Source organism: Seriola dumerili, unplaced genomic scaffold, assembly GCF_002260705.1.
Source record: "Seriola dumerili isolate Sdu_G_001 unplaced genomic scaffold, Sdu_1.0 BDQW01000291.1, whole genome shotgun sequence".
NCBI classification, from domain to species: domain Eukaryota; kingdom Metazoa; phylum Chordata; class Actinopteri; order Carangiformes; family Carangidae; genus Seriola; species Seriola dumerili.
In genome coordinates, this window is record NW_019174546.1 from 6,416,446 (window position 1) to 6,435,735 (window position 19,290).

At 39.1% G+C, this 19,290-nt stretch overlaps 3 protein-coding genes across 5 annotated transcripts; 1 reads left to right on the top strand and 2 right to left on the bottom strand.

The window, feature by feature from the left end:
• Nucleotides 1-9,595, bottom strand: LOC111230978 (ankyrin repeat domain-containing protein 13C-like). Of its 2 annotated transcripts, XM_022757889.1 has the most exons (13): nt 8,754-9,595; nt 8,575-8,616; nt 7,441-7,545; nt 5,298-5,383; nt 4,979-5,024; nt 4,693-4,759; nt 4,357-4,501; nt 4,123-4,254; nt 2,936-3,097; nt 2,749-2,828; nt 2,475-2,573; nt 347-447; nt 1-242 (listed from the first exon to the last, which is right to left on the bottom strand). In XM_022757889.1, exons 1-13 carry the CDS (start codon nt 9,127-9,129, stop codon nt 112-114), a joined length of 1,572 nt encoding a protein of 523 aa, XP_022613610.1. In that variant the 5' UTR covers nt 9,130-9,595; the 3' UTR covers nt 1-111. The 2 variants fall into 2 exon arrangements, with proteins under 2 accessions (XP_022613610.1, XP_022613611.1); XM_022757890.1 differs by lacking the exon at nt 8,575-8,616.
• A 79-nt stretch (nt 9,596-9,674) lies between these two features.
• Nucleotides 9,675-11,655, top strand: znf830 (zinc finger protein 830). The gene has a single exon (XM_022757893.1). It carries the CDS (start codon nt 9,738-9,740, stop codon nt 10,776-10,778), a length of 1,041 nt encoding a protein of 346 aa, XP_022613614.1. The 5' UTR covers nt 9,675-9,737; the 3' UTR covers nt 10,779-11,655.
• Nucleotides 11,025-19,215, bottom strand: efcab14 (EF-hand calcium binding domain 14). Of its 2 annotated transcripts, none has more exons than XM_022757892.1 (9): nt 18,466-19,215; nt 17,188-17,333; nt 16,912-17,057; nt 15,821-15,919; nt 15,607-15,714; nt 13,492-13,644; nt 13,288-13,396; nt 13,074-13,205; nt 11,025-12,617 (listed from the first exon to the last, which is right to left on the bottom strand). In XM_022757892.1, exons 1-9 carry the CDS (start codon nt 18,639-18,641, stop codon nt 12,439-12,441), a joined length of 1,248 nt encoding a protein of 415 aa, XP_022613613.1. In that variant the 5' UTR covers nt 18,642-19,215; the 3' UTR covers nt 11,025-12,438. The 2 variants fall into 2 exon arrangements, with proteins under 2 accessions (XP_022613613.1, XP_022613612.1); XM_022757891.1 differs by having other exon boundaries at nt 17,188-17,336; nt 18,466-19,214.
• Between the last annotated feature and the right edge of the window lie 75 nt (nt 19,216-19,290).

The window sequence follows — 19,290 nt, forward strand, 5'->3', positions numbered from 1 at the left end:
TCTTTTAAATGGAGAAATATAGGAAATAAACAATGCAAGATTCCTCATTTGTGTTTCCCCAACATATTTACTCGCTGGTCATTTCCTGTTGATGTCAGTTGCGTTTACTGGTCAGAGGTCTGGGAAGCGACTGGGATCTTCTTTGTATTCAGCAGGGATGAAGAAAGTCGACTCTTCAAATTCGTCGTAGCGAAATTCCTGAAAGGTGACAGTTGCTGTGATCGTGGGGAAGACGGGGATGTCTGTGAGGGGAGAAACAAAGGAAGAAAACATGTTAGCTTGTGATCATTCTCTTGAAGCTCACCAACACGCAGGAACACAGTAGTAGATCAACACACACACATACCGAGTTTGACTGGAAACCCAGGCGGAAGCTTCATCTGAACAAACTCTCGGAGTTTGTTGAAGTGCTTGAACGGGGCTATGACCTCCAACACATTTAGTAACCTGCAGGCAGTGGAAAGTGAGTCAGCAGTTTTTCTTTCAGTCTCTACTTTGCTAGGAACAAGGAAAATGCTGGCACCTCCCAAGATCTCAACAACAACAAAAAGGAGATTAGGTCAAACTGCAATTTGAGATCTTGAGTGAAGAAAGAACACTGACAAATGCAACCGCCTCACATTTGACAACCTGGGACCACCAAATGAATGCTGTTTTTGCTTGAAAAATAACTTCATTGATTAATCAAAATAGTAATTTTCTTTTGATTGGATAATTGATCAACCAATTAATTGCAGCTCTAATTTCAAACTGATTCATTTCAAAATGAGAACTTTTTACAAAAACTTAAATATGCTTAGTTACACAACTTACAAGATGCTAAAAAGAGTGAAACTAATGTTTTAACTTTTTTAACTACCAAATTCTAATCAGTTCATCCTTCAGTCCAAGTCAATGTCTGTACCAAATTTGAAGAAATTCCCTAAAAGTGTTACTGAGATATCGCATTCACAAGAATGGGATGGTCAGACGGCTCAAAAACATAATGCCTCCGGCCATGGCTGCCTCCGGAAATTAGTGGGGATGAGACTGAAAACTAGCATAATTAATATTTTTAAGACTTGAGATAATGTGATCTGATCTAAACAAAATAATTACTCTACGATTGTAGCATTGGTCCCATTTTTGGTGACTAATGACAAAAAATTGAACGTTTAGAGAGTAATAAGTACAACATATTTTTAACATTACAAAGAACGGGATACAAAGGAGAAAAGAAAAATCACATTAAAAAACCATTAGCTATTATGAAGGGCGGGGTTTTATTGCTGGTTCCATTAAGGTTCATTAAGTAGGAAAGATAAAGCAATTTAGTACATTATGTCCAAATATTTTACAGCATTGCTTGTAACTCATTACAAACCACATCCCGCTTGAATCCCACTTCCTCATCTACTCAGTGTAACACGACTTTATCCTTTGAAATTTCTCTTTTCCTCAGATCTTGTCTGTTCTCCATGAACCTCTTGCTTACATGATCATGAGTTCAAAGTCAAGTTAACACCATTTTGGCTGCATAAAATCAAAACTGCAATTCATATTGTTTGGTTATTAGAGCTGAAACAATTTCTTGGTTAATCAATTATTACATTGACAGAAAATTATTCATTATCTGAACACAGATATATTCTATAAAGAAATTCTAGTTGCCAAGGTAACAGCTAATGGCGATTCAAAGTAACAATCAATCAATTAATCATAATAAGCAGCAGAAAAATGTCAAATGTATTTGATGGATAAAATATGTAATGGTGACACTTTCAGTACATTTCTTGGTCAAAATTCTTTAATAACCTAATTGAGGAGATTCTTTATGTCACGCATAGAGATTGTTATTATTATTATCTTATAATTAGTAAATTAATTGAAATAATTGGCAACTATTTTGATAATCAATTAATCATTTTAGTGATTTTTCAAGCAAAAAAAGTGAAATATTCTACATGTCCTCAAATTCCAGCTTCTCAAATGGCAGGATGTCATGGATATCAGCCTTGAAAACCCTGTATAGGTCAGACTCTTCTAATATCGACATTTACACTTGTTTTGGTCAAACCAATGAGGCACAATCCAAACCACAATAGATCAAGAAACCATTGAGAATAAGTGCCACGGCACTTGTGAAAGCAAATTTCACAAATGCCACAAGGTGCAAGAATGAAAGAGAGAAATACCAAGGTTTTATTTTACCCCTTCAAACAGCCAAAGCACAGCTAACGCCATAGCCTTGTTGGGTTAAATAATAATGTAAAAACACTGAAACACTTCTGTAGTCACATGGTGGAGCAGTTGATTTTGCAAGTATCTCATCAGTGGCTTCCAGTGAAGCACTTGTATCTACCTGGCCCAATTATCTGATCTGAATTATTTCATCTCCACACTAACCTTTTCTAAAAATCCCAAGTGTATCCACCCAGGATCAATCTGTGCAGAAAGCTTTGTAAATAGATCTAAGGAAAGAGGAGTGTACTTACGACTCAATGCCTAGAGGAAAATCCTGGCTCATGGCAACAGTGGCTTTGAAGTTCTTCTTGCTTTCCTTGCACACAAGCTCTCTCCCAAGATGAGGTGGCCTGGAGGGGGGGAAGAAACACACACAAACACACAAAGACATTGCTTTTTATAATCTATGGTGGTTCACATGGATGTCAGATTCAGCATATACATTTTTCTTCTAGTAGCTGCCTTGAATAAATTTCTAAATCACAGTAAGGACTGATGAAATCATAGAAAATACAAAATGCATACTTTCCGTGCTCTGCAGTGATGTACTCTTCCCAGGAAATTGTGTTGGGGGCTGGAGCTGTGAGGGACTGCCTCCTCACAGGCTGGGGACAAGAAAATATCAGTCAGTGGCATAATCAACATCATCTGATTGCCTTTACCATTTACCATTACTGAATCAAGGTGCGGCGTTGGCTTTCTTTCATCTCACCTCAAAGTTCTGTTCACTGATACTGCCTCCTTTACTCAAGCTCTCCATAATGGCTTTGTTCCTCAGGATGTCCTCCTCACTGAGGTGCTCTCGCCGTTTCCTCGACTCTAGCATCAGACCGTTTACTGCATAGAAGTCAGCCAGGAAGTTTCCTACTCTCTCCTGTACAGAAAACAGGTAGATTTTGGTATCATGTCACCCAGTGATTTCAGTTCCTACTGCACACTTCTTAAAATGTACCAAGGCACAGCCTGAGGGTAAAACCGTACTAGCTTTATGGGAGGCAACAAGTTTAATTCTCTCCATCGTCTTCGCTGAGTTTATAGAATCGCTGAACAGAGAGAGGCCATGAAGTACATATAGATCTTTCAGACCCATAGTGCAAAAAAACAATTCAAACATCAAAATAACCTTGACTGTGCTACACAGGCTGTACAGAAAAAATATGACCAATATTTTATTTGCAGAACTCTGAATGAGTCGTTCCCACCCTTGGGGTCGGGATCCGTAAAGGGGAAATAAATCTGGAGGTTGTGGAATGATTTACAGGAGAGGAAGAACACAAAATTGCATATTGTTTCTATTTTTGCTCTACTCTTTGATCGTTTCTTGCGAAAACTGGATATATCTTACCACTTCAGGGTTCTAAAAATCATTGAAACAATCTGAGAAGGGAAAATTCCCTCTGAATCTAATAACACTCACACTACTCACATTGAAATATGCAATATTTAACAAGTGGTCACAAGTAGACATGTTTCATTTTAAGAGAACATTGTGTGAACATGTTTGAGAGGTTGACTTTCTGTGGGTGTGGTTGTATTAATTTTAAATTAGTTATTACTGAAAAACAATTTCCCCTATCTTTTTCTTTTTGTGCCTCATTTTACATTTTTGCAAATCAGTTTGTTAAGTCTGCTTTAAGAAATGGTTTAAGTAAATACATGGACATTTTTATTTTCACATCCTTATAGTATAACAATTTAAAGGCTATCCAGACCCCTGGTGAAGCCAAACAGGTGATTTTAATAATACTGGCTGATTAGACCTCTGTGACTTGACGCTGCAAGGAAACAACAGGTGTAAATAATATCACTAACGAGGGATGCTTTCTTACTGTGTGGGCGTGCAGGGGACTCAATAGTGTTTACTTCCTCTGTTCAGCATGATTATAGAATAAGCCTTACTGTTTTATCCTCTCTGAAGAGCCAGCCGATCTGACTACGGGAGAAAGTGATGGACTTGGTTGACAGAGTAGCGGAGTAGACGTCACTGCTCATCAGAATATCCACTTCTTCTTCAGTCTCCATCTCTGACTCCTTGGAGAGAAAAAAAAAACAGCAACAGGTATGTCTTGCTATTCATATCAAACAGCTGATAACACAATGTTAAACTGGGGTGTAGTGATACCACTCACTTACCTCGTGGTGTATTCTTTGGTACACTTTCGCTTCGTTGTCCAGAACCACAAAGGACTGGGAGGGTGTGGCATCACCATTGAAAATGAAACTAAGATCTCCACGCTGACATTTCATATCAGTGAAGTCTATGAGAGTGGTGTCAAGTCTAAATTAAAAGAGAGAAAAGAGATGAGAGGGTCTGTGAAGATTGTTGTGTCCTAATTATCGGCTCTAAAAGAAGTCCTCGACCTGGATATCTACCATTTGCTTCTTCAAACACTCAGTGAATTCAGATTCTCTCATTAGGTATAACAACAACAACAATAATAACCGTAATCTATAAATTTGATGTCTTACCTAATATTGATTCCCTGCTTGTAGATTTTACAAGCATCAGATGGCAGCATCCGGGACAACAAAGGCACTACAATACAGATGAGAGTGAATAAATTCCAGTGTGGCGAATGGAACAAGTTTTTCATATGATGGGTTTTCCATTGACGACAGACATGGTTGACACATCTTGCAACTCTGAAGAACTCAATAAGGTGAGTTCAAATTAATAAAGCTGTATGGTTGGTATATGGTTTGAGACTAGAGCGTATGTCTGACTTTTTTGTTTGTGTGAAATATAAAAACTCACCCCAGCTCTGAAAATCCCAATGCAGCTCCAGATAAAAGTCACCAAGCTACAGAAAAGACAAACATTTCAAACTAAAGGATTCAGCTCACACATTATAACTTCACTGTTCTGTACTTGTCCTCTGACCAGTTAAGATTTCACATTATGCATTTCAGCAATTAATATGCGTTCTCAAGGACAGGCAATAGCCATTTATGCAAATTAAAGCCTGCAGAGATTTTCAAAATACAATGGAGTAAAAATTCAGCGATGCAGAAAGATAGCAGTTGCACACTTGAATTTAGTGTAGCTGCAACATCTGTGGAAGAGTGATCCTCACCTCCCTGAGAGCCTTCAGTAATTTTGGCCTTTTATCCTCCACACTCTCCCTGGATTGCTGCTTTAACTTCCGCAGTATTGCTGTGACTGAGGAAAGAGGGTGAGAAAGAATATGGCCGGTTATTCTCCATTCTATCAACTTCACATCTAGATGATGTTGAGTAAGGTATGTGGTCCATATTAAAACACCTCTGAATGTAATGTAAATGAAATACAACACCACCACTAACTATGACATCAATGCTACAACATGTAATTTAATTAACACCTATAAGAAAGTGTCAACAAAACCTGAACATAGACTTTATGGAAGAACTGTTGTATTGAATTGCATTAGCTTCTACAGGTGTACCTAATAAACAGGCCACTGAGTATGTATCATTATCATATTTTTGAAACCCTAAAATATCAAATTCTGCATCAGTCACAATCTGTTCTGAAAATTTTTGGATAATCTATCATATTGAGAGAGAAAGATATGTGTTGTGCATGTATTTCACAACTCGGTCCATGAGATTCTACCAGCACCCTGCTCATTAAAACCTGACACACTGCTCACGAGAGGTGAGCAGTTGAACGCTCAGGTTTTTATAGTGTAACACATAAACGTGAGCGAGCATCGCTACTCTGCCACAGCTACTTTATGTACAGAAGTAACATATTTCATATTACATGCATCAGTAGCAGTGATTGGATCAGCTGAATGCAGTGTCTCGTGAAGAGCAGCTCCCTCACAAACTGACCAGCAACCACTCAGTTGTACTGGATGGACCCCAATAAGTCAACATATCTCAAACGTATCCTTGTTATCTTCACCAGGGTGGAAATACTGGACTGAGAATGAACGTGACTGAGGAGAGAAGTGCTGATGAGGCACTGGCTGCACTCGGGCGGCTTGTCATTGCACACACAGAAAAGCAGTGAGCGAGCTGCTGACGCAGTGTGCACATGTGTAAAAGTGAAAGGTGATGACTGATGACAAGACTGCAGTGTTTCGTGAAAAGCTGTAATCCACACGTTTGATATTAAGAACGCATTATTCTACATTTGTCCCTCTCACTAACTGATAGCCAGCTGCGTGCTGCATTTTATTAAACCAGAGATCTAAATCTAAATACCCCACTGCCACTGGAGTTTGACTTTCTTCGCATGTCCTTGCTGATGGTGTGAATGTTACCAGCCCCCTCTCTCTGCTTCCGTGCCTCCCCTTCACCCTTGTGAGTAATGTGACCTTCTCAAAGCAAAACTCCTGGTCTCTGTCCCAAGCCAGCCTGCCACGGCAGGCATGGAGAGTCGAGATGCATACTAACAAGGTTGAGGGTCGTTTCTCAAACTGCTGGGCCTCACAATCTCCATCAGAGGTGATATAAGAAGAGGATGCTGATAATTCACACTGACATTATCGATAGAGCCAAATACCAACAACTGAAGTTAGTGATTTCAGCTTTCACAAAAACTGGGATAAAACAAAGTGTCGAGTCCTTTTATTAGACACTCAGCCTGGCCTTCATCTTTTCTTTCAGCTTTAGTGAATTATACACAAAATTAACAAGACACCTTTTTAAAAAAAAAAAAAAAAAAAGACAGAACAGTGAATTCATCTCTAAGGTATTAACTGGTGCCTTTCACATGTCATTTGACTCTTTTCACTTGATGTCAGATTTAAAAGCAGGGGCATCATTAAGCAGGGTGGTGAGCAGGCTGTAAGCTCAGGGCTGCCTAATAGTAAGCCATGGCTCAGGCTGCGTTCCAGCCCATCTGGATGACGACTGCTCAGAGAAAATCCCGCCTTTAGCTTTTTAGCTGGTCTGACCAGATAGCAGTTGCATCGTTATATGTACTGACTTAATTAAATGGCTCACAAAAGGTCTTTCAAACACTTGCACATATGCTGCGACCTCCAACAGTATTTAGCTTTGCCTCCCCCCCAATAGTACAGCAGAACCTCCAGAAAAAGGTAAATTCACAAAGAGTGACTAAAGCCATCACAAATCTATAAAACCATCACACAGGCAGAACTCAACCTAAATGCATTATGGGTGTACTATTGCCGGTACGCCACTGAGATTATCATAAACACATCCCAATATGAAAACCACTGGACAGTGCACAGTTATATTCAGAGCACTGTTGACATGACTTACTCATTTGCCTGTCGCCATAGCTGATGGCTTCTGCTAGAGGACTCCATCCCTGTGCGTTCTTTATCTTTACAGGTGCATTATGGGCCAGCAGAAGGAGGGCACATTCTGAAAAGAACAAAAAAAAAAAAAAATCAAATCATCACAGAGAGAAAAAATGTGATTAAGTCTGTTTATTTTGAGCCAACAGTCATTGCAAGTAGAGTGAATGTTGAGATTTTAATATTAACTTTTTAAAACAGTCTAGATAAAAGATGTCCATGCTTTAACTACTAAACATCAAGCGATGACAACCCTAGAACTCATTTTTCTGTATATGTAATGATTCATTAAGGTCAGCATCAGTTATTGGCATCTACTATTTCTATTCTGGGAAAGGGATCCCTCTCCTGATGCTCTTCCTTCTTTCCCTTTTTTGATTATTTATTTATCTATAACTTTTAGAGCAAGCACAGACAAAAAATAAGACGCAAATGAAAGATTTATGATGCTGTATCTCCAGTGTCCATAGCTGCCGTAATGGAAATGTCTGTACAAGCTGGAACTGTCCATACACATTAAGCCTCACTCAAGAGGGGCAGACAAATCATCATACACTGGCTAGCTGCAGCCGAGTCCATTTACTCTCAGATACAAGCAATAAAGGGACCCCCAATCTTTGACAAATTTATAGTATGAATCAAATGAGGAGGAAATAATCCTTTGATTTATTGTTGTTAATTTTTTTCTTCTTTATCAAATTGAGGTTCTGTGCTCATAAATTCGCTGCACTGCTTGTAATCTGCAATCTATGCGAATTTCTCTAACAATTATTATACCAATTGTATGTTATCGCACTGCAGAGGTCGGAAAAGACATGCTGAGTTCTGCAGGAGTATGCTATTCCCAGAACAGCAGAACCAACTGTGCTTTAAAAATGGCCTTTAATAAGGATGCCTCAAATGTTTCAATATAGCCACATTATGACAGGTGCAGGGCCATGGAGCAGAGCAGATTTAGTGTAATTTTGGTGGTAGATTATCTTTTGAGAAGCTTTTTGCTCGTTTTCGTTAATCCTGTATATAACAATAGGTTGTTAAAATAAAAAATAAAAAAAGCAAATTCAATACATTTGATCACACTAATGTTCAGAGTTACCTTTGTGGCCCAGCATCACAGCCAGGTGAAGAGGTGTGTTCCCTGAGAGGAGAAGCACGTTAAGACAATAAGTACAGATAAATATCAATAATCCAACACATGTAAGGAAATATACCAGTTGTGTAATACATTTCAACAAATTACTCAGAAAGCAATCAGGCAATAGCACAAAAGCTTACCATGTACATCTTTCTGAGAGATGCTATGGGTCCTGATGAGAGAGGAGAGCCGACGCACATCCCCCTTGAACACGCATTCATGAACAGGGAACTCCAAGTCCTCACTTATCAAGATTATTGGATTCTTATTATTATCATTGACAATTGTGCCAATTGATGATGGATTGCCGTTAATGTTGTTTGCATTGAGCTGCTGTTGCTGCTGCAGTACGGAGGTTTTGGCCGATTTTTGAAAAGCCTTGTTGGACTTGAAATGGTTACTGGTACCGTTAGGGATAGTCCCGTTTGAGGTCTCATCGTACGTGTCCATTATCTCGTCATTTTTGTTTGGTTTGTTGTGGTCCTTTCGCATGGTGCGTATCTTCTCACCTGTCATGATGACTGTCGTACGCTACCAGGTTAACTAACCAATATGCTACAGGCTAATGAATAAATCTGGGAGCGAGTCAGCATTAGCAATACCCGCAGATATGATTTAAATCCAGCGTCGTGGCAAGTTAAGCTTTTTTCGCAGCTGGTCGCTGTGTGTTATTCAAATAACGTTACACCTGCTGCCCGGCTCCACAGCCAACATTAGCTCCCAGCACCGTTTGGTAGCTAGCTAGCCCACAATAAAAAATGAATACGGTGGGTGCGGCGATGAAAATAGAAAATAATGCTAAACATAACAAAATACACACGCACTAAATCGACACACAGCTAATAAGAACGAACAGCAAATTACTACATCGTTGTCTCTTCCATCGCTTCTTAGAAATACGTTTTAAAAGGGTATCGATTCTATTTGCTTTGCGGCAAAACTCACACGGTACAATGAACCAGCGAGAGCTAACGACTCTGCTAGCTGGCTAATCTCGCGATATCATCCAGAAGCCCCCTGTCTGGACGCGAGTACGTGCAGTAGGTGTCATCTTTGTGAGACAACGCTTTTAGATCGCGAGTAGAGCAAGCAGCTAGCTAGCGCACAAGTTGTTTTGAAAAAAAATGGCAGCTTCGAAGAAGGGGAAGAAAGTTGTAAATCAAGAAGAACTGCGGCGCTTGATGAGAGAAAAACAAAGACAAACGACAGACAAGAAGCGCATTGAGTCTCCTTTTGCCAAATACAACAGTCTTGGGCACCTCAGCTGTGTGCTGTGCAGTGTGCAGGTTAAGTCCGAGCTGCTGTGGCCGGCTCATGTCCTCGGAAAACAGCACAAAGAGAAGATTGCCGAGCTGAAGGAAGCAAAGAGTCAGCCACCGACTCCCCAGAACCAACCAGTGAAGAGGAAAGCATCGGACAGTGAGGACATTAACGGGAAAAAGGCGAAATCAGCGCCGGTTGCAGGCCAGTCTGCGTCGTCAGGGCTACCAGGAGACTTCTTTCAGAGACCCAAGGAAAAGGAAACTGTTTCTGCTCAGAAGTCTGCAGGTTTGAGTCTCTTGGCTGGAGTCTATGATGAGGAGGATGATGATGAAGCAGATGCTGAAGAGTCGGGTCAGACGGGAACACCAAACCCTCTTCCTCAGAAGGCTGAAGCTGCAGTGCTACCATCTGATTTTTTTGACAGCTCCATCCCATCCACACCTGCCATCTCCCACTCTGGCTCCATCCTCAAAGCAGACTTGCAGGAGAAAAGCACAGAAAAGAAAGAAAACACAGCCGAGGCGCTGCCGGAGGGCTTCTTCGACGATCCTATAAGAGATGCCAAAGTGCGCAACGTTGACGCACCAAAAGATCAAATGGACAAAGAGTGGGAAGAGTTTCAGAAGGAGATACGACAGGTGAACACAAAATCAGAGGCCATCGTAGCCGAGGACGACGAAGAGGGTCGCCTTGAACGTCAGATCGACGAAATCGATGAACAAATTGAGTGTTATAAGAGGGTTGAGCTGCTGAGAGACAAGCGCGATGTGGTGAAAAACCAGCCTATGTCCAGGAAGGAGGAACTAATGGAGACCGATGGCAGCATTGAAGAGGAAGAGGATGAAGAGGAGCTGCTGGGGCTTTTGTCCCGGGACTGGAGGGCTAAAGGGGCACTGGCATAAATTTCTGTAAAAAATTATTTTGTCCAGAATGTTGTTAAAGCACATAAGAGAGGTATTTTTTGTACAACTATGTCAGAAATGTGTAAATATGTTTGTTCAAAGATCCCCATCGCTTCTTTTTGTATATTTCAGACTGGGTTAAATATGATGAGTGTGATGTGCAACATTCTAGTAAAACATGAGCTACCACCACAAGACAAGGTTTCTCACTTCGTGTCTTAAAACACCAGACAGACCACAAATCAAACCTTTTAACTGTGTGTTTATTCATTGGTGCTCACACAAAAACACATTCATAAAATCTCTCATGTACAGTAGCAGCGTGGACCCAAAATCTAAGTCATGATGGCCAAAGCTACTTTACATTTTGAGCTCAACTAACCATTGCCCTGCAAAAACAAGTCCTCGACTATGTTAAGTTTATAAATTATTTGTTCATGTTACATTATAAGCAACATGCAAAGCACAACAGAATTATTTTAAAAATGTACAATGTTGAGATTAAGACCGTAAAGCAAATGTTACCAACCCAATCCCCTTCACAAGATAATCGGTTGAAAATACTTTTACATCATTTTTACAGAGTACAATGTTTGAGTATGACAAACTTATTATGTAAATACACCATTATTAGGTCCATAAAAACGGAATAAAATGAATCAAGTAAAGAGTGATGGTCAGTGCTTCTTATACTACCTGTTACAAATTGTGAGCTTTCTGCCTACTGCAATTTTAATCAAGAAATATCTACGTCATTTTGTTATTGCTACATATGCCTCACAAGTTACCACTTCAAAATTCTTCCCAGTTGATTCTAAGTGTTCATAGCCCTTCAAATCTTGTAGAACTGACAACAGCAAAAACAAGCAAAAAAAAACCTACAGATCAAACTGTACAGATGGACTAAACACATAATCCCAATTGCAACTAACTGAAGATAAATGAGAAAACACTCAACGACAGCAAAAAGGAATAAGAAACTTTAGATTCATCTTAGAAAAGAGCATACAAAAATCTTTATTCTTATGCTCAATTGTGTGTTTCAGATAAGTTAGGAAACCGTCTAAAAACAAAACCAAAGTCTCACAAAAAGTCTGTTACTAGTAGTCATTTGTAAACATTCATAAAATTCTATCTGGTGTTCTATAAATAAGGTTCAGGTGAGTTGTACCAGGTGTTTGTGTTGATGGGTGGGGACATCTGCAACAGACTGACATTTACAGCCTCCACAGAAGCTAAACACACAGAAATGTTACATCAAGATGAAACAGACTGGTTAAAAAGAACAAAACACAGGTGCAGGAAAACAGCAAGTTTGAGAACTGAGAGTGGAAAACGGGATTCAAAATAATTCACAACACTTATTTTTTATGGTTTATTCATATAAACCAAGGGATTTGCTAAAATAACAGCTGAATATTCTGCATACAGGTATACTGATTACTTTTCAAATTTAAGATAATTCTTTGTGGCTGACGAGTTGAAATGGACCGAGGGGAGGGGGAGTGAGTTGGGGGCATGCCAGCGCCACTGTTCCACAATCAATATGATAAATATTCAGTTCACAAAAGTGCAGCAATTACAGAAGAGGGTCGGGAACTCCGAACCCCTAGACCCCACTGGGTTTCAATACTGTTCACTGCTGTCAGTGATACTGTGCTCACAAACCTACAGCAGCTCTCAGCTCCATCAGGGAGTATCTCTGGTCCCCGTCATTGTCAAAGCACTCCAAGGTACGAGCACTGGGAGTTGATGCTCCAAACACTTTCCTCAGGTCTTGGTAAATTAATCCGGGTGAATTATGTCCAACACCTGCCTGTTGGAAGATGTCCTCCAAGTCTGTTGGAAAAAAAAAAGCTTATTTTTATTCATTAAGAAGCACAAGCAGGGTTAGATGAGGGTACTGCACAATTACATTCACAGCTCAATTTGTAGCCTTTTAAGCAACAGTTTGACATTTTTTTGAAATATGCTTAATTTTTTTGTGTGCAATCTGTGCAATTAATATTAGGCCACAGCCAGCAGCCAGTTAGTTTAGCTTAGCATGAAACAGCTAGCTTTAGCAATGTAAAAAGGTTGGGATATGTGCTAGACTATTTGTTCGCCAGGAGCAGTAACTTTTTGAAGTTTCCTCAATCATGATGACTTCTTATACTGTAGCTTTATATTTTACCATTACAAACATCTACCTTGTCATCTAACTCTGCAAGAAAACAAACAGATGTGTTTCTCAAAATGTTGCACTATTCCTTTAATGGATGCTGAGATATAATACTTGGGAGTAGTAGTGTGCACCTTTCAGAGAACTGACACCAGGCAGGGACACCCTCTCTGGGCATCTTGTCTTAGCATTTCTCTTGGTGCGGTTTGGAGTTAAGAAGCGCGGACGCCTGCTAGTGTGCGGCTCTGTCATTGGCGTGGATATCTCTGTGAAAATAAAATATAAGAAAAAATATAAAAATGCAACACAAGGAGATTTAGTGACAGCCTGCTTTATCCAACACCGTACCTTGCACATCTCCAGGTGTTGCTTTGGTTGTTGTAGCTTCTTTCACCGTCTCAGTTGCTGGAGTTTCACTCGTGATTGCCGGTTGAGCTGCTGCATCTTTGTCTTTCACCTGCAAAACAGATGGAGGATGAGATGTAAAATAGATTTTTATTCTCTAGGCCCAATAAAATCCAGAGAGTAAATGAGAATCTTTACATGACTCACGCTGTCTTTTGACCTGTCTTCTAATGAGTCCATTCTCTGACGAAGATCTGTGACTGTGGAGAGGAGGATGTGGATCTGCTCAGCAGTCCATGTATGGTGCTGCTCCTCTGTCTTGTTAGCCTCACTCACTGCTTTCTTCAGGTCTGTTATGTCCTATGACAATTAAAAAATGATGTAAAGCAACCCACAGTTTACTGTTACATGAGATTTTTTCTTTCTAAGACAAATGCAATTATGGGAAATCAAACAGCGGTGTCCTGGCAGGTTAGGCTGGTAGACAGCAAACAGTGAGCCAAGTTATTCATTTTCACATGTTTAAGTTGTACCTCAAAATCTTAAGACATGAGACTACAGAAATCTCAGCTTGCAAGAAATATATGATTGACATCCCACAGTTATTACGGTCACTGTATAAAAATAAATACATATACAGTGTATAATATACCAAGTGTACAATTATTTGGTCATCCTCTTTTTTCCCCCATCTTATTTTGTTTATGAAAAATGAAATGGAGAAAACATTCTGCAGTTGTCTCACATATTTGACCTAGTTTTACTCAGAAAACTAAAGCGTCTAAGCTCCAAAAATAGATTTGCACTTGTTTCATGTATTATGAATGAAAACCCAACGCATGGATCCAAGAAATGACAGGACCTTCTTAACCCAGTGACTCTGTCAATGTAAGCCTGACAAGAACTGCAAAAACATGCATGCTTGCTGGGGTAAACAGATAAACAAATTAATCTGGCACAGCCAAAGTTCACTGCTGCATCTGGTTTGGATCCATGCTACTGTTAAGCAGATCAACTGACATGTCATCAACAGAGTCATCTTGGCCGTATGTAAGTGGATTAGCCCCAATTCTGAGTGAGACAAATATGCAAAAGAACCGCAATATCTAAGAGCCGAGAAGTAGTTAATTACACTAGCTAATTCACTTAAGCACAAGGTACCATTTTGTTTTCTGTACACAACCTGCTCCATACATTCAGGTATTAATAATAAATGAGGAGAAAAGCAGCCTCTTGCAATATCTGCAGAGAACATAAAGAAGTAAATAAAAAAAGACAAGTTGTCAAACAAGATAAGTGAAATTCAACTTTGACTCATAAAAAATCCATCAGCTTTGCTCATGTGCAATACAAGAGCTTGCAGGCTTATTACTTAGAAAGGAACATAGCTTGTTTTCCTCTGTGATGTTTGTCAGCTGGCCAGAACACTATCGACATTTCAGTAGTTTAACATACAGCTTGACAATTCATTCTGAAAGGTTTAGGCTATTGTCATAGCCTACCTCCCTCTCAGTGCACAAAACATTTATCATCACTGCGACTGAAGACTGGAAAAAGTCAAAACAGCTGATTCATCCAGAGATATAAATGAATGATTCAATGTAAACAAAACTGATGTTAGGTATGTGGCTTTTACTCTGAAAGACCACAAAAATAAAAGGTAAAAATTAAGTAAGCAAATACACATGTATTAAATTAAAGATCTGAACAAAAGAAGGAAAAATTAAACTTCTTAAAACTTAAACATACACAATAATCTCAAAGCATCGAGATGTGTATTTGAAGCTATGGAAGAGACGAAGAAAATTTACGTTTTGCAAGCCTTAAAATCCTATTTAATCTGAAATAAGTGGGATTCCATCCCGATGTCGCACACATTTTAACAAAATATCAATGAAATTGGCAAAAGAAAATGCTAAATAATGCGTGTTTCCATCCACAACCATTATGAGAATATTACAAGTAGGTTTGTTGAGATGGATGACCTGATGGAGCTAATATGCAGTCGGTGCAATTAAACCATTTTAGAGGAAAAGGGCACAACGAGATGACATAAGAGTTGTAATTTGACATATGATTTATTTGCTGGGTCTGTTTCCATTGTGTGGAAACAGATTGTTTGCTTTTATTCATACGCCAACTTTTCCACATCAGCCAATCAAAGACTTTCAAGATTTTTTCACCTTTCTGGCTTTTCAACTGTTTTTTTAATGTGCAAATTGAAAAAGTGAATGGGCGATGGAAATCTACCTCATTATATAACAGTAACTCAGTCAGTTGTTCAGTATTCAACTTATAAAAATTTCACTGGCTTGAATTTACCATTGTCTTCTTCAAGTCGTCATCTTTCTTCTGATTTTCAAGAGCAGCCTGCATAGTCTTCACATCATGCTGGACACTTGTTAGTGTGCTGCCAATCGTAGCAACGCTCTGGAAAAGAAATATTTTGAGGTCAGGTGTGAAAATCAGAACAAAACAGATTATTAATAGATTCTGAACCAAATTTATATTTTTTTCCGTTTTGCTTTGCCTTTACCTTTTGAAGCTCTTCAACTGTTGTGGGAAGGCTGATTAAATCAGCAGCTGATTTCAAGTTGGCCTTTAAATGGTTTACAGCAGAGTCCAGCAAGCTGATCTGCAGGAGTAACATGACACAAACCAATCAGTTACACCTCCAAGATAGATTTAGGAAACTATGCCAGCCACCTCATTTTTTAAAAGATTTTAATGACCCCAAAATCTAGACTAACCAAGGTTGTAGAGTAAAAATACTGAGCATTTTACTCCAGTGTTTGGAAACTTAAAACCTGTGTGAAACTTCGCTAAAAATATATGTGTAAATTGAAAGCCATGTGTAGCTGTCACACACAGTGAGTTGTTGTATTACCAGCTCTAACTCTCTGTCAGTGCGTGAGTAACAGTAACTTGGTAAGGGTGAGAAAAATTTTGTGACACAAAAAAAATCTAAACTTGCTTAGCTAGTTTACTACTGTACATTTATATCATGCTGTTATTGCAACATGTGAAGTATGATGTATGATTCTTAGTTTGCATAACACAAAGAAAAGACTTGAAAAGTCTTGCACAGCATTGTGCTTGCAAATTACTATAAAGTATATTGGCAATCACAACCAGAGTTGTCATAATTTCTATTGTTTGTATTACTACTCTATATTATCTATTTAACAAGGACTCTCAGCAGCAAAGTGCATGCAACTGTAATCAGCGCGAGTTTAATCAGTCTACCTTGTATGACCTTAATACTCTTCCACAGTTAATTGTAGAGTTGTTTCGATTCTGATACTACTAGAATCTGTATATGAAAAGATCCAAATGAAAAGTTTAAGTAAACTACTCTATTACTATAAGCAAATTATTTAAACAGCATTTGATTAGGAAATTTTGTCCAAAGCTTTATCCATATAAGAGGCTGATCACTGTATATGTATGTCATCACTTCAGGCGTTCGCCACTGTATTTGCTCATATTTTACAATGATTTAAGAGTTTAACCTGAGAAATGCCATGAATCAGTATTGGTAAAGAAAACATGGTATTGGAACATGCCTAGTTTATTGTGACAACTAGTTTGTACATAACAGTTTGAATGCTGCAAAACCCCTCTCACCTTTCTGTTCATTTCTGTTAAGTTGGACCAGAGTTTGCTCAACCCCTTGTCCCCATTCTCAATGTCATCAAGCTTTCTCTCCTTGTTCTTCAGGTCCTCACTTAGTTTTGGGATTTCACTTGATGACACCTTCTGGCTGGATTCCACTGTTACAAAAACATTACTATATGTTAATAGCAATGTTAAAAACAAAAGGAATACATTACTGTGTACCTGGGATATAAAAGGTTTATGACCAACACAAGGTAACTGGTGGTGTGCGATAATGAGTCTTACTGCTGTGCAGCTTTTCTTTCAGTGAGTCAAGATCCTCTTTCAGAGCAATCTGCATCCATATGAGTCCAGCACAGGCCATGACACAGGCAGCTAGTATGATGAACAGAAACAAGGGATAGCACACATTGCAGCACTGCGTGTAGCTTCTTCTGTGAAAAGAAGGAACATGGTAACGTTAGACATTACTACTTCACAGCCTCTTTCATTATTAATGAAGGGGATATTTTCAGAAGACCGCATGCTATGCCATGGGAATTATGAAGATTAGTGATAAATACTGGAGCTTAAAAATATGGGCTGCTACATACTGTATCATATCATACTCATGCTGAATGTAGAATAGATTAATTCTAATTTGGCTGATATTAAGCTTCAGAAAAAAGCATGACCATCATTTTAGCATGCAGGATGTGTCTTGTTTTACTCTGCTCTGTGTGCAGAAGAAGAGCAAGCAGAATGATCAATTGATCTGTAAATATTTATACCTTTCTTTTAACCTCTGCACAAGGACTACAATATATTGTTAGGCAATGTGCTCCAGGGTAGAGGAAAATAGGGCTATTTCTGTCACAGAGCATATGTGCTGAAAAACAAAATTCAAGATTTACGATTTTTCATTGTCATCCTTTAGCATATTTGTACAAAGAAGACTTAAATAGTATGTACTCTGGTTCCAAGACACTGGCAACCTGGTATTCTATAAAATTGAAATAGCAATAAAATTAACAACATATTTTTTAAAAAGCAAAACTCGTTCTAAAAACTGAATTCACATAGCTGTGAAGTAAAGTGGCTGTTGTGCTGATTCAGTCTTATTTAATTTACTTTAGGGCTGCAACTAATGGTTAGTCTCATTATTGATTAAACTACTGATTATTTTCTTGATTCCAGTAATTGTTCCGTCTCAAAAATGGCAGAAAGAAGAAAAATGCCCATTCAAATTTCACACAACCCCAGGTTATTTATTTCAGTTCACTTATTTTATTCAACCAACAGTTCACAACACAATATGTATATATGACAAAAAAATGATCAAATCCTAGCATTCCAAAAGCTAGATATAAAATATCTAACCGATTATCATATTAGATGTTTTTGGAAATCGATTAATACAGTAATTGTTACAGCTCTGGTTTTAGTTACTTGATGTAGGTTACTTTTCGTTTTCCTTAGAAATAAAATCAGTTTTATGCAGCCAATATATGGCGGTGAGACAGATCAAAACACACCATACTGTATCTTACCCCACAACAAAATGTTATTAAATCGACCACTCACTTCCCAAAGTTGGCTCCGCCGCTCAGGTTGTTGAACTCGTCGTCGTCCGAGCTCGAGTCAGACTCGGAGTCCGGCGGCTCTGTTCGGAGAAGTCGGTGACCGGACCCCTTTTTGGTCTTCTTTCTCTTACTATCCCCCAGTCCAATCAAGGCATTCAGCTCCTTCCTCTTCTTCATCTTCTTCTGAGGGGTCAGCGAACCCGCCGAACCCGACTTAAACCCGACTAAATCCAATGTTTTGTCCAGTTTGGTGGATGTTGCCGTTTAAGTAGCAGCTAAGCTAACTCAGCGTTCGCCTGCTAGCTTGAATTTCAACCACGCAACGGCGCTAACGGATATAAACACATCGGACTGTGCCGGTTGGTTGCCTTGTTGACTTACACCTAATACACAAAAATGTTCAGCTGCTTGTCGGCATTACGTTATTCTCCCCCAAAAGCTTCTCTAAAACAACTTTCTACAACTAGCCGCCGGGCTATCACATACGTTAGCTAGCTCTGCTAGCATCTGACACCTTGCTAACAGTAGCTAACAGTGGCTGGTTGACATTACTGTGCTATTACATCGCCTCTCAGCGAGGTTTAAAGTTACCTGCCCCGACGTCGCTAAGAAATACAGCATAAAGGATTTAAATAGATTTTTAAAAACTATTATAAATTCTGTTATAGAAGCTAAACATCCGGCGTTGTATTTCCAGAAATCTATGCTGCTGCCTGTGTTGTTTGGGCAGGGCGTCAAAGTAACCTCACAGCTGATTGGTGCAGTGAACAGCTACAACTTCCTCTGCTCAGGTTTTGACAGGGAGCGACACAGAACGAAGCCCCGA

What these genes read in the sequence shown, in the direction of transcription:
- LOC111230978 (XM_022757889.1), bottom strand. Translation starts at nt 9,129, where the DNA reads ATGACAGGTGAGAAGATACGCACCATGCGAAAGGACCACAACAAACCA. An exon ending in TACTGAAGGCTCTCAGGGAG is followed by an intron (nt 5,025 to 5,297) that starts GTGAGGATCACT and finishes TCTTTTCTGTAG; the next exon opens with CTTGGTGACTTTTATCTGGA. An exon ending in ACCAAAGAATACACCACGAG is followed by an intron (nt 4,255 to 4,356) that starts GTAAGTGAGTGG and finishes TTTCTCTCCAAG; the next exon opens with GAGTCAGAGATGGAGACTGA.
- znf830 (XM_022757893.1), top strand. Translation starts at nt 9,738, where the DNA reads ATGGCAGCTTCGAAGAAGGGGAAGAAAGTTGTAAATCAAGAAGAACTG.
- efcab14 (XM_022757891.1), bottom strand. Translation starts at nt 18,641, where the DNA reads ATGAAGAAGAGGAAGGAGCTGAATGCCTTGATTGGACTGGGGGATAGT. An exon ending in GGCGGAGCCAACTTTGGGAA is followed by an intron (nt 17,337 to 18,465) that starts GTGAGTGGTCGA and finishes TTCTTTTCACAG; the next exon opens with AAGAAGCTACACGCAGTGCT. An exon ending in CAGTTGAAGAGCTTCAAAAG is followed by an intron (nt 15,715 to 15,820) that starts GTAAAGGCAAAG and finishes TTTCTTTTCCAG; the next exon opens with AGCGTTGCTACGATTGGCAG.